The 15,256-nt window shown below is 42.4% G+C and overlaps 1 protein-coding gene and 1 long non-coding RNA gene across 2 annotated transcripts in view; one reads left to right on the top strand and one right to left on the bottom strand.

Moving 5' to 3' along the window:
• The window catches only part of LOC146513266 (uncharacterized), a 242,356-nt gene that overhangs the window by 122,863 nt on the left and 104,237 nt on the right, over window positions 1-15,256 (bottom strand). The window lies entirely within an intron of this gene.
• Window positions 6,518-11,971, top strand: LOC146513267 (uncharacterized). The gene is made up of 5 exons (XM_085170974.1): window positions 6,518-7,724; window positions 7,762-10,469; window positions 10,673-10,766; window positions 10,954-11,041; window positions 11,155-11,971. Exons 2-5 carry the CDS (start codon window positions 10,424-10,426, stop codon window positions 11,533-11,535), a joined length of 609 nt encoding a protein of 202 aa, XP_085027100.1. The 5' UTR covers window positions 6,518-7,724; window positions 7,762-10,423; the 3' UTR covers window positions 11,536-11,971.

Raw genomic sequence — 15,256 nt, 5'->3', positions numbered from 1 at the left:
CGTTACACAGATCCAATGTGTGATTTAAAAAGAATCACGACATTACATGTAAGCGTTGAATGTCCAGTGTATCCAGTCGTTATCTGTATCTGTAACCCCCCTCTGTGATTGCATACAGCTGCCGTACTGAGCCAGTACACACAGTGTGTGACAGGCTGCATAGAAACTTTTTGTGTGGTTGATCTTTGCTGACATTTGCTGAGCTGATAGAAATATTACATTTAAAATTACCTCCACTTTTAAAACATGTTGCTTCCTTGTTGCTCGCCTCTCTTTTGCTCCTCTGAGATACTGTGGACCTCATGGACATCTACTCTGTAAATGCTGTTCTGTGCAGTGCTGCAGAATATTCATCCCTTTTGATGAATCTTCATCCCTTTTGATGTGATTGAGAAACCAACAGGACTCTCTTTTATGCATCATTGTTTGATGTTTGCACAGTAAAACGTAAAATGTTGTCAGAAAAAGAAATACTCAAGTCAAGCACAGACAGCGTTGGGGAGTAACAGAATACATGTACCGCCGTTACGTATTTAAAATACAAAATATGAGTAACTGTATTCCGTTACAGTTACAGTTTAAAAAGGTGGTATTTAGAATACAGTTACTTTGTTGAAATAAATGGATTACACGGCGGTACTTCCCTGTTTCATATTGTGGCGGGTCAGGACTGTTTGGGTTTTGTTTGACAGCTACGTTCTGTTGTTCCAGGCAGCGTTACGGTTGCCATGGTTACAGGGTGACGCTCTCTCTGCGTGTTTCCTGGGTGAGAGAGCGCCTGTTGTTGTTGTTGTGCTAAGCTAACAGGCAGAATGCTACAGGTATAGCTCTAAAGAATGTAGCATCATGGGCAGTGTAGTCCGTGCTGCAGGGAGAATGGACTGCCATACACGTTATGTGTCTGTGAGTGAGGGAGGGAGAAACAGGAAAAGTACAGTTGTCATCGAGCAGAAACGGGAGCTGGAAGCATGTAAATATAATAATAACCACTGCAGCCAAGAAGAGTGCCTGACGAGCCCAGTTGTAAGTAAGCTATTAAGACTCGACTGTACACCGTGTTCGTGTTTTCCTCTGAAACAATAAGTTCTGTTGGAGCAGCCTTTCAACGCCTCTCTCTGTCTCTGCTAGCAAAGTTGACCCAGACAACAAAGTAAAGCTAGTTTTCAGCTACGAGCCGACACGAACCCACCGTATTAGCCAGAGGTCCCTTTACTACGGTTCGGAGCCGCGGACCTTCAGTAACAGTAATAAATCACAGCAATAGTACATTCATGTAGTTGTAAACAGCATGATAATATATTAAGTAATCCAAAGTATTCAGAATACGTTACTCTCATTGAGTAACGTAACGGAATACGTTACAGAATACATTTTGGGACATGTAATCTGTAATCTGTAATGGAATACATTTTAAAAGTAACCTTCCCAACACTGAGCACAGAAACAAAGTATTTATACTTATATATACTTATGTTACTTCCTGCCTTTGTGTAAGACAAACCTATTACAAATCACATGTTTCTTAATAATGCTGTTTTTTTTACTATATTTAATGATCATAATGGGACGACGGGCTCTGATGAGTAAGGCTGGATAAAAGCTGCCATTTGACTCTGACAGCGTCTGAATGCTTCATGCAGCTGTGTGGAGCATCTGACTGGATTCGTAAAGGGGAGGTAGGTTGTAAAGAGTATAAGTTGAAAAAAGCTCGTGTCAAACTGGTTCCTCTTGTTGATTGGTGGAGATGCTGGCATGGACGTGGAAGACCTGAACTGGTAATTCCTTTGTCCAGGATTACTGGAAGTGACGCAGGCGACTGCAGGGACTGGGTGACGTCTCTTTACTGGAGCTCTGTGCCGATGACCTGATGTTACGTTTAGACTAACACCAGCACTTATCCAAACCTCTGACTGTGCATTTTGTATGTGTGTGCAGGCCGTAGTCCTTCTTTATATTTTAATAAAGTTTCTTTTAACAGGTGTGATGTTAGATTTAACTCTGCACTATAAAGCGTCGATATGCTTATTAATTTAATCAAATCAGTTATCAGTGTAATGCAAACTGGTCCTCACAGATCAACACACACATGCAGAAAGATTCAAGACTCGTTATCTGTCACGTGCATGGATATACAGGTAGGGAACACAATGTGACCTGATACGCTCCTCGACTGTGCAAAGAAAAGAGAGACAGAACTTTTATACAGTGAATGAATATATACAAGGAGGACATTATGTGCAGCGAGTGGGTGAGTTATGTACATTATATACATAGAAATCAAATAAAATGAGAAATGAGAATAAGGGGGTGTAACAGTGAGAGCTGATCCATGGGTGAATATCATGGTGATACATGTGAGTAGTGATGTTGGCAGTGAGGCTGCCGGCTGTGCGATGTGGGAAACACAGACATGTACAGTGTTCATTACTCATGGTGTGGCCCTCCGTGCTTTATTTGCAAGTATATGATTTATACACATGGATGGAAATCACCACAGTGTGTTTGTGCTACGTGTTAATGCAGAGTTTTCATGTGGGGTGAATGATACCGAGACCGTGTTCTCCTTTTCACACTTTAATTTTTGTGTTTTACATTACACTTATTAAAGGAAATCAATTCTGTGATGAACATGTGATTTATGCAATCACCATTTCTGTTAAAATCATTCAGTCTTTAGGCCAAACTAAGGATGGGAATCAAGCAGCAGTTCCTGTAGAGAGCCCGGCCCCAGCACTTCAGTTTGTTGGAGTTCTTCATCCACTTGTCTGTCAGTCTGCTCATTGTCTAACAGTCCAACTCCAACACTTCTCTACACAACGTGCAACACAGGACGAAACACAACTATGTGATGCTAATGATGATATTAGCCTGACAGATAAACACCTGCTGACTCCCCTGACTGCACACACATCACCCTCTACAGTGTATATATACTCACATTAATATTTCCATCTACTGATGTTATTTTGTTGTTAAGTTCAGTTAGCTTTGACAAAAATAGAAACAAAGAGCTACTTTTACTTTCTTACTCTGAGTACATTTCTGAGCCAGTACTTTTTGGCTTATACTCGAGTAAAGAAGTTGAATCAGCACTTCATCTTTCACTGCAGTGTTTTCTAACAGTAGTATTTGTACTTCTGCTCTTGTCGACTCTGGTGATGATGAAGCTGACGTGCAGCAGGCAGCACATGATGAGCAGCCAGGCTGCAGCTCCAGCTCTACCTGTTCATGTTTCTGTGGCTTTGTTTGTGTTCAGACCTCAGACAAAGATCACATTGGTGTCGTCTGTATAATGACTGTTTTGAGTAACGACACTGATCCCGACAAAGAGAGGAAACACCTCCAACATTTCAGCACAGCAGTTCATTTGCATGAATATAGTTTCTTTGACATGTAATGTGATGGCAGTGCCTCTCAAAGCGGCGCCAGTGAGAATCAATGAGTGATATTGATAATCACTGATCACAGAGGTTTCACAGAAGCACATTTTCTTCCCGACACAGCAGCTCTTTCATTGTCAGTGCCCGGCTTCATTTACCAGCTCGCAGCTCTGCCCCTGTAAAAAAATGTATTTGTTGCTTTGCAGCAGCAGAGCTTTGGCTAAATCCAATGAGAAGGCGCACAAACACTCAATCTTCCACACTTCTGTCACCCAGGAGCTATCAGTGTGACGTCAGTCAGCACAAATGGGATGAGAAGGCATCGTTTATAATCAAAAAAATAATCACACAACACTCAGCCCCAGGGCAAACTCGGCTGTGCCACGTTCACGCCGCCCCCCTCCCTGCACAAGGTACCGCTTACATCTGGGAGCTATCAGGCGCTAATTAGCAGCTAATCAATGTTTAATTAAAATAGGGCTGTTAATTAAAATGACTCGTGGAGAGGATGGAGTCTTTTCCTCTCCTTCTGACACCTCGGGTGTTATGTGCGCCTGCTCCAGGGGAACATGGCCCACACTGTAACTTTGGTAACTTTTGAGAGTTTCCACTCAAAGCAACATGAATTAAAACTCTCACATCACGTTGACAAGTGAGACACGGTGAAGCCGGTGCTGTTGTAAACCCTGAAGCATCATTGCCTTCTGTTGTAGCTGCTGATGGGGGAGAAGATCTGAGGCTTCGCTCTAGCTGTGATACACGAGCGCTGTGATGAAGCAGGAGCCAGACGTGAGGGGAAGTGAACGGGTGACAATATATTCTAAACAACCTCACGGTGGACACGTTGTCCTCTGGGTGCAGTTAGTCCACACTTGGCTTTTTGACTTGTTTTTCGTGGCTTTGATTAAATCCCAGCCTCTACTGTCTTGTTTCCAGTAAATAAACGAGTTTCAGTGTGAGGAGCCAGCAGCACCGAGGACCATCCTTCAAAATGAGCTATTTTTATCTGCTGCCTCTTCTGGGAGTAAACGAAGTTTGGCAAGAGAGGGATGTTTTCAAATTTCACATGGACAGAGCAGCGTGTGAGTGTCTGCTCGGGGATGCTCTCATTCACTGGCCAAAAAGCTGCACAGGACAAAAAAACAAAGAATAAAAATATGAGCTTGAAGTGATGAACAGTGAAGAGGAAAAGTGCTCAGACTGAGAGGAAGGCTGAGGAGGAAGAAGGGGATGGGCAAGGAAAGACAACGACAGCCAGTCACAACAATCACAGCTTTTTCTGCTAGTTAGTGTAGATAAGGCACAGTTCATGTTTCATCTCAGTGGACCAATCACACCTGGAGAAACAAGACATCCAAAAATGTTCTTTAACCCTTTCATACCCAATTTTGTTCAGGGCCAACCTTTGGGATCAATAAAGTTTTATTGAAATGAATTGAATTGACAACCTAAATCCGATAGTTATTTATATTCATCTTTAGACATGAAAAAAGATTTTTGAACTTCATTTTTTAAATGTCCACTTAGTTGGACAACATGCGTTTTGTCTTATAAATGAGGTATGAAGGGACCAGTGTTGGTCAAGTTACTTGAAAAAAGTAATCAGTAACTAATTACCGATTACTTCCCCAAAAAAGTAATCCTGTTACTTTACTGATTACTTATTTTCAAAAGTAATTAATTACTTAGTTACTTAGTTACTTTTTAAAAACATGATTTACAACCTGAATAGGTGATAAAGTGATAGATCTTTCAGCCCAATTCTACTTTTTCTGCATAATCATCATACAAAATGTAATCAAATGGAAAAGTCTCTTTTTAAAACTTGTTTTATTAGTTTTAATCTTTTAACTTTATGCATCAAGTAAAAATTTAATTATATGCAACATTCACTGACTGGAAGAAATTAGTTTAACATTTAAACCTATTTTCTGCACATTCCAGCACATAAAATAAATATTTTTTGTGTTTACACTCACTCTTTCAAATAGATGCAAGTAAAACACAGCAGAAAATAAATAAAGTCAAAGACTAGCGGTCCTGTTGCTCTATTTTCACCTGTAAAGCAGGAGTGGGGTAGGCGGAGGTTTACCCTGGTGCAGGTGTGCAGCGGTCAGTGGAAGAATCCGCGAGTTTCTCTGTGAGTTTCCCATTACGTCGTAGCTACTCGGTGCTTGTTTGGAAGTTTAGGGGTTTTTTCGCTGTAAAAAGAAGTTTTCTTCCCACGCACAACGGACACTAATGTTTTTGTCACTTTTTATGGAATCAAACTCAAAGTAAGGTCAGTACTTACCATCAACACCAGCACAAATACAAGAACCTTTGAATAGCTGCAGTGACCACTGTGCATGAGGGTTAAATGAACAGTGAACCTTACTGTAATAAAAGCAGGTGTTTAGATGTGAGTGCTGCAAATATACCAAACTCTGTTTACGGGACCTTCATGTGGAAAATCTTGGATAAAGATCTAGTCTTTGAAAAATGGTGGAACTCAGCCAGCCCCTCACCAAATATCATCACTTGGTCTTTGGGCAGTAGTATAATTTCCCACTGCAGTGGTTTTGACAGAGACATGCCTGAAAGCAGGATTTTCTTGGCAGGAGCAGCTGGAGATCAGTTCATGATGGGAGCAACACAGACGTGGAGCCTGCCAACATTCGTTTTATTATTACGGTCCCAGCTCTCGTGGGTAGGACCAAACCCATCTCCAAGCTCCTGCAGGTGAGGCGGCACAGCGGTGCTGTTAGCACTCCTGTCTCACAGCACGGTGTTCACACAGACAGGTGAGCTGCTGCCTTTTGTCTCATTTCTAAACTTTTAATAATTCAGTTTTATTGACAGACACCGGCTTCAGCCCAGCGATGGCATCAACACAGCACACGTTCTCTGTGAGGTGTGAGAGGAGATTGATTACACTTTCTAGAAGGGAGATGCACAGGACCCTGGAACTCCTCTGCAGATCTCAACCTCTTTGTCCGTTTCACTCAGTTTTGTAGAAGTGACCCATCATAAATCCCCCCATGGTGTGCTGCAAACTCTGTCTGTGTGTATGCACGAGCCTGTGAGTGCCTGTGTGTGTGCGTACCCGTATGTCTATGTGAGTGCACGTGAGTGAGTGTGCACGTGAGTGAGTGTGCGTGACAGTTAAAACTAGGGATGCACCGATACCGATACTGGTATCGGGTATCGGGGCCGATACTGTAAAATGTGTGTGTACTCATACTCGTAAAAGTTAACCGATACCATGAACCGATACCAACTTATTTCATTAATCAGAGGGTGGCTTGTCATTTCTGTTGTAGTTTTTTAGATTGGCCACTAGGGGGACATCCCGCGCTAAACAGGCACAGGGTTAGACGAGTGAGACTGGCAGCTCCAGATAAAAAAGAGAAACTGGAGGCTGCTGTAGCTAGGCTAAACAAAATGTCAGCAGTGTGGAACAGCCAACTTTAACTCAGGTTTTGGAAAAGCGAAGAAAAATGTCAAGAGAAAATCCACGGGCAGTTAAAATAACAGAGGCTCTGACTCATTTTATCGCTCTGGATGACCAGCCAATGCCGGTCGTGGAAAACATAGGATTGCACCGTCTTCTCAGCATACTCGAGCTGCGATATGAAATTCCCAGTCGCCCACACATCAGGGAGATAATGGTGCCAAAACTTTCTGAAGAGGTAAAGACAAGCAGTGTGTGCGCGATGTCAGTCCTTGGTTTAACGGCACAGTGGACTGATGATCCACGGGCAGATGGGGAGTTTGTTCGTCAATGCCAAATACTTTTGTTCTTTTGTTTGTTTGTTTACAATATGAACTCTGCAATAATTTAAAAGTTTATTTTATTCTCAAACCTAATTTGTATTTAATTTATTCCAAACAGAAGTGTTTATTTATTATTCTGAAAGCTCGAGACAGTGTCAATAGTTCAGTGATATTTTGTTAAATTACAATGTGGAGACTCTGCAATAATTTAACAGAAGTGCTTATTTTTCACTTGAAATTTTTTTGTGGTCATTTTTATTAAGATTTTTTTTTTTATCGGCAGAGAATAAAATAAAACCTGTCTTCCAATTCATTGTATTTGTGTGTGTGTGTGTGTGTGGTAGAAGTATCGTTTTTTGTACTCTGTATCAGCAAGTACTCAGATCCAAGTATCGGTATCGTATCGGTTTGAAAAAATTGGTATCGTTGCATCCCTAGTTAAAACACTATGTGCATATATCTCCATGCACGTGTCTTCCTGAGGGTCATAAAAGTCCATCTCCCTTCCAAACCAAAGATATTTAGTTACAAACTTTGAGACTCCCACCCAGGCATGCCCCGAGGAATTTCCACTCAACATTAACTCCTGTTTGTCTTAATCTCACAGTTCAAGTGGGGGAGGGAGGAGGGTCTCCTAGAAATCTACTCCTAAGTTCATGACACAGTCAGGCCTTTATCACACTGAGGGCAGTGTCAGTGTCTCTACAATAATTCTACATTCGATGTTAACACATTTCTCAACTCTACACATCACTTCAGTCTACATGCCTAAATGCTGCAGTGTGATTGGCTGATTTGATATCTGTGCTGTTAAACGGGTATACCTAATAAAAGTGAGTGCATGTCTGTCTAGTGTAGACACTGTTGCCATTATATCGTTTGTGTTTATTTTTGTGCGTAACTGTGTTTGGGCTCGTTCCCTGGCTGCTACTCCTACTTTATCTCCAGCACTGACCCAGTTTCCCTGCATGGCTGAAAGAAGTTATCTCAGGACACTTTGGTCCGTCTCTGTGCACTTCTTAAAGAAGCAGGCTGTTCTCCGCACACATAAGCTCCTCCAAGAGATGCTGAAAAGAAGGAAGACGACAGAACAAGAGGCGAGAGAGAGTGGCTGAGAGATGGAGATGGATGGAGTCACAGGGAGGGAAGATGAAGGCGAAGCCAGAGCACTTCAAACAGCTCTCAGCTTGTTCCATGTGCAGTAATAATAAATGGGGCTTCATTATTTAGTTGTGTGTCTGTAGTGCTGCTGGCAGTTACACTGCAAACCCCTGCCTATACTTATCCCTCTGTTATTCTCCTATTTACTAATCCAGGAGAGAGAGAACCTGTGTGTTTGTGCGGGGGCACGCACAATCCTGCCTGGTGTTTGTAAGTCGATGTTGCCGAGGGAGATGATTATCTATTTACAGATGCCACCCACGAAATCCCCTGACCCTTTGCTGTGGGGGTGGGATGATAGGTAAAGAGACAGAGAAAAACAGTGAAGAAAGTGTTTGAATCTTATCGTTACTCCTCGTGCCAGCCCTCAAACAACACGTCAGTGCTGTCGTGCGAGAACACAGACTGTAGAGCAGTCTGAGTTTCTTTGTTGTTCCTGTGATGGAAGGCGGCTCTGCTGAAAGCCCACGGCTGGCCTCATTACAGGGATCGTATCTGTGAGGCCGTCCAACTCCTCGGGAGGGGAAGGTGAGATTATTTAGCCAGAGGAGCAGGATGCAGATCGTTCACCTCAGGCTGTGTGAAGTGGAGAACTGGCTGTGATAACCTCCAGGGACCTGCTCAGCACAGGATATTACATCATGAACCTGTGTGTACATATGTGTGTACACATGTACAATCTGTTCCCCGAGGCTCAAACACTGCTGCTGTGGAAGCTGCTGGGACTCAGAGGTGCACAGGGCATGATTGTACTGGTTCACTGATCACGGCTGGTGAGAGCAAGAGTAACCGTGAAGTCCACGTGTGGAGGCGGCGATGAACAAGATGTCAGGCAGGAGACTGCAGGCTCCTGTCTGTGAGCTTGTGACTCGATCTTTAATTTAATTTCCACTTTCACAGTTTTCTAAGTTTAAGGAACCGAGCTATTTATGTAGATTTAGAAAATATAATGTTTCCAGTGTTGGTCAAGTTACTGATTACTTATTTTCAAAAGTAATTAATTACTTAGTTACTTAGTTACTTTTTAAAAACACGATTTACAACCTGAATAGGTGATAAAGTGATAGATCTTTCAGCCCAATTCTACTTTTTCTACATAATCATCATACAAAATGTAATCAAATGGAAAAGTCTCTTTTTAAAACTTGTTTTATTAGTTTTAATCTTTTAACTTTATGCATCAAGCAAAAATTAAATTATCTGCAACATTCTCTGACTGGAAGAAATTAGTTTAACATTTAAACCTATTTTCTGCACATTCCAGCACATAAAATAAAATATTTTGTGTGTTTACACTCAGTCTTTCAAATAGATGCAAGTAAAACACAGCAGAAAATAAATAAAGTCAAAGACTAGCGGTCCTGTTGCTCTATTTTCACCTGTAAAGCAGGAGTGGGGTAGGCGGAGGGTTACCCTGGTGCAGGTGTGCAGCGGTCAGTGGAAGAATCCGCGAGTTTCTCTGTGAGTTTCCCATTACGTCGTAGCTACTCGGTGCTTGCTTGGAAGTTTAGGGGTTTTTTCGCTGTAAAAGAAGTTTTCTTCCCACGCACAACGGACACTAATGTTTTTGTCACTTTTTATGGAATCAAACTCAAAGTAAGGTCAGTACTTCCACGCTTTAAACGCTGCACGCTCATACTCTCTCTGCACTCGATGGTCGTGTCCAAATTCATGGGCTGCTTCCTCCTGAGGCCGCATTTGTAGACCGATTACGTCACAGCGACGCGCCGAAGGCTGTCCAAATTCGTAGACTCCTCCGAATGCAGCAGACAAATGCGTCCTCCTTTTCCCCGAATTTGAAGGATGGGTCGGGTGTGTCCTTCTTGGCCCACCATATCCCAGAATTCATAGCGCGGCCCAGCCAAGCTCCAGTTTCCGGCAATGGCGGCCGCTACTAAGTTTTAAAATTACTCTTATTAATCTTTCTGGGCCACAAAATAAACTTTAAACATATTTTCAGGCGAGAATGTGGGTGTGTAAACATCAAATATCTGCTCGGTTTGTCAAAATATGACATATTTGCAAAAGTGCTTCGACGTTGTCGGTGACGTCTGTCACCCCACCAGCTCCATAGCTTGCCGGCCCAGAATTCATTGGACATAACTTCATTGCACATTCACATAACGATGGCGGCACAAAAAGATACACCGGGAGACGAATACACTTTTAAATGTAAGTATATGAAAATCTGGTGGTACAAAAGTTACATTTTATAGCGGTTATGTTGTTAGGGTTGTGAATTTGCATAGACTTGTAATATTTATTTAAACAATCTTCATAAAAAGTGTCCGTAAACTAGCTTGTATGGTGGGTCCCGCGGTTTTTCATTGGCGCTTACATTTTTCCCAATCAACTTTTTTGTGATATGTTTAAAGGGACCAAAGAGCAAACGGCAAACTTCATCAAAACTAGAGGAGAAAATGATCACCTCTTCACCGGGGTAAAAAATTCAGCAACTGTGGGATGGAGGTACACGAATAAATCAATTTACACATCATATTCATCTGAGTACGGTTTCAATAACCCTCATTCTGTACAGAACCTGTGATGTCCAGACGATATTCCTCTTGTGTTCTGCTGTGAAAACTTTTGGATTTAGGGATTATTATAGTTGTTATGGTTTTCTCTCTTCTCTTATTTTTTTGTGTGCGATCAGGACTATTCTCGAGAAGATGGGCCTGCAAGGGAAAGTCACCCCCTTGCAGGCCAAAAAGAAGTGGGATAACTTAAAGAAAAGATACAAAGTATGTGTGCTGTCAAGAAGATAATTTTTAAGAATGAAATTTAATAAATGTACATTTACTAAAAGTTGTATTGTTTATATTTGTCTGTCATTTCTGATTTCCTCTGCCTTTAGGATTGCAAGTGTCCAGGGTCAGGTGAGGGAGTCAGTGGGAAGCCCACTGCTGCTACTTGGCCCTGGTTTGGCCTCATGGATGAGGTGATGGGACAGAGGCCTTCCATTAGGCCCCCTGTCCTTATTTCCTCTCTCCCTGAGGACACTCCAGGGCCAAGCAGTACAGTGGGTAACCAAAGCGAGATGGAAGAGGAGACAGATGAGGAACGAGGTCAGCCAGCAACAACGGGGAAGAGGAGAAGGGAAAGAGGGGATGAGCTCCTTGAGCTCATCAAAGAGGACATGCAGTACCAAAGGGAGGCTGAGGAGAGGAGAGAACAGGAGAGCAGGGACAGGATGGACAGACTTTTTTCCATACTAGAAAAATTAGTTCCTAAATAACTTAAAAATATATTCAGATAATGTTCTTACTTTGTTCTATTTGTTATGTCATACTAAAAGTTTTTGATTAATGAAAATTAGTCCCCAAATTGGTTGTGCCTTCAGATATTCTTTTTTTTTAAATACATTTCTTACCTTTTTCTGTGTTATTTTAAGTTTTTCATTATGAATAAATTGATGAAAACAGATTTCACTGAACTCATTTTATTTACAGTTTTTAACATGTATGAACATAAACTTTGAAGAGTTTTAAATGGACATTTAAAGGTAAATAACAATAAAACAAGAATATTTCTAAAACATGAATTTTAGTCAGAGAAGGAAAAATATATACAAATATTTACAAATTTTCACACAGGATTAACCAAAGTGACCTGTTCCTGGACCGTTTTTAAAAAAATATATACTTTGAAAGATCACACAAACAGAAAATCTCTGGCAGTGTTGCTGGATTTGCCGAAAGAAGATCAGACATGGATGGGGTGCTGCAACTGTGACCCGCGGTTTGTCTTTTCTGGTCAGAAAGTGGAGAATCGCACAGGGTGGTCTGCAAAGAGTTGTAGGATGCTTCCTCCCTCTGTCCACTGCATCGTCCATCCACAGGTTTGCAGGGCTGACTCAATCGACGGCTGCCACACCACTAAGAGGTTTTTCAGAAATATGCAAACCAGAGAAAGTGGATTCACTACTAGTATAATACATGTGACTCTGTAGCAGACAACAGTTTGAAAAAGTGGTATTAAAAAAGATGCTTAGATAAATGTTTACTTGCCTGTTAACAGTAGTCATGGTCTGGTGGTACCTCCTCCAGGGCAGACACCTCGGCAGACAGCTGGTCCCGCCACAGAGCACCACTGACTGCCTCCAATCCAGCCTCCCCCTCATCATCCTCTGCTCCATCTTCCTCAGGTTCATCCTCAGGAGCCACAATGTCGCCAGCACTGAGGCAAATGTTGTGGAGGATGGCACATGCTGTTACTACCTGTAGTGATATACATATACACATTATTCTTTCATACACACATATATATATATACACAATTAATTTGACATTGGGTGGTCACTTACATGAGGTACAAAGGTGTGGTGCACCTCCAGCGCTTGCAGGAAGATGGCCCTGAACCTGTTCTTCATCATCCCAAAAGCACGCTCTATTATGGAGCGTGCCCTGGAATGATGGCTGTTAAAGCGCTGGGCTCCCACACCTTGGCCTGGCCTCTTGTAGGGTGTGATGAGGGGGAGTGGACGCTGGAGGCATGGGTACCCTCCATCTGCGAGGATGAAATGCCCTGGAGGAGGGTAGACTGACTGTCTGTAGAGTGGGCTGTGGCGGAGCACCCTGGAATCATGCACCGACCCAGGCCAGCCCACGTACGTGTCGATGAAGCGGCCCCGATGGTCACAAACCGCCTGCAAGATGATTGATGGAAACAGCTTTCTGTTCCTATAGCACTGACCATCAGGGCCACTTGGACACTTGATGCGTATGTGGCAGCCGTCGATTGCACCCACCGCTTTCATAAAGGCTCTGTGGCGTGCCAGCCCTGCAAACCCACGGGACACTACCTCCAGGTCCTCTGGGGTTGTTGGGAGGTGGATGACCTGGTAGCGAATGGCCAACACCTCTTTCGTGACTCTGTGGACGATGTAGTGGACAGTAGAACGCGGCATCCCAAACACTCTTGAGACCACCCTGTAGGATGCTCCACTTGCCAACCAGAAAAGAAACACTAGGATCTCAATTGTGGCACCCCATCCATGCCGCCGATCCTGGTTCAGGAGATTTAACAACACTGCCAGAGACTCCCTGCTTAGCCGAAAATCAGGCCTTGGATCCTCCTGGCTAAAAAAACGGTCCAGGACTGGTACACTTTGGTTAATCCTGCAGTACAACGGCCTTGTCTGGTTAAGGAAAAGGTGGAGAACAGCATAAACAGTTTTAATAGAAAGGTATGACTTCATTTATTTTATTACATCAAAGCATTATTCTGATTACTAAGCTTGAGTAAAATATACTAACACTGAGGAATAACATTTTATACATTTCATCTGTTTAGCTAAGCTTTTTTGTGAACTCAAAAATAACCCTATTTTCAGCTTTCTGACAATTTTACTGCAATTTTATGTACTAAAATAAGTAACAGATCATATAAATAATTGAAAATAAATGTAAACTTATAGAAGAACATTTTCTAAGAGATTTTGTTCATATATTTTGAATGACCGCCGTCATTCAGTCACTGAAATTATCCATAAAACTAGCTAAGTAATTCCTAAATGCATCAAGATTAATAGTTTTACCTGGATATGATTTTCTCTGATGAGCCTGGAGTACAAAACATGCCGGCGATGACGACCGCGACACAGTTTTTTCAGCTCGTTGATAATTAAAAATGAACACAAAAAACGGAGACAGATTTCAGGGTCCATTTTCGATTTTCGCGCTGTGGCGCTGACAACCGGAAATACTCTGAATTAAGGGCGGGAGTAGATCCGAGAAGGCTAGACCGTCCAATTCCACAGCCGTTTACTTCCGGCCTACCCGACCTCCTGAGGAGCCGGCCCACGTAGACCGCGAAGGCCGGCTCCTCAGGAGGATGCAGCCCATGAATTTGGACACGACCGATATATGATCCATTGTTGATCTGCACACAGCTGTTGTCAGGAACGTCGCACTCGCTTACGTCACTGTCATGAGACATTCTCGCAAAAAAATCACGGTTTTAGTAACGCAGTAACGCAGCGTTCCTACGGGAAAGTAACGGTAATCTAATTACCGTTTTTGCAATAGTAATCCCTTACTTTACTCGTTACTTGAAAAAAGTAATCGGATTACGTAACGCGTTACTGCCCATCTCTGTATGTTTCTAAGGGACACTTCAGGGGGCGCATATGGACCTAAACGTGACACCAAGCAAGTATCCATGTGAGGGACCTGGGAGAGAAGGGAGACCCCCGTCAGCGCTGCCATCAGCATTGTGTGCTTGTCTTTAAGAACAGTTGCAGCTTTGACACAACAGAATAGAATAGAATAGAATAGCCTTTATTGTCATTGTACAAAGTACAACGAAATTGGAGTGCCACTCCCTTGGTGCAAAATGCAAAATAAATATAAATGTAAAATATAAAAAGTACAATAAAACAACCACAGTACTCAGACAATAATAAGTACAATATATACAGGATAGCAGCATAATATAATGATAGTATGAATAGCAGCATAATATAATGATAGTATGAATAGCAGCATAATATAATGATAGTATGAATAGCAGCATGATATAGTGACAATGGCAAGTATAGTTAAGCAGGTTTAATTGTTTTGTGCTTATTTACTACGGTGACAGCTCTGGGAAAGAAGCTATCCCTGAATCTGTTTGTCCTGGTTTTATGTGACCTGTACCGTCGGCCTGACGGTAATAGTTCAAACAGTTGATTACTGGGGTGAGAGTAGTCCTTAATGATGTTGCCAGCTCTGCTGAGGTATCGGGAGTTTGCAATGGCAACAGTGTTGGACAGCACGCTGGTGTGTATACGTTTTTTCCCGTGGTCGCACAAAGCAGCGTGATATTTGCTCTGATCAGCCTTCTTGTGTTCATTACCAAGTCTGACTGCAACCTTTCTGCTGCATGTTTTTAGGGCTCCAAATGCAACATGTTACTTATTAGCAGAGCAGCCCTGTGTACAGCCACATGCACCTCTCTGCTGTCAGCATGAAGCA

The sequence above is a fragment of the Neolamprologus multifasciatus genome, chromosome 8 (assembly GCF_963576455.1).
Source record: "Neolamprologus multifasciatus chromosome 8, fNeoMul1.2, whole genome shotgun sequence".
Taxonomy (NCBI): Eukaryota; Metazoa; Chordata; class Actinopteri; order Cichliformes; family Cichlidae; genus Neolamprologus; species Neolamprologus multifasciatus.
The sequence above is the reverse complement of the archived record's forward strand: the minus strand, read 5'-3'. Positions and strand labels throughout refer to the sequence as shown.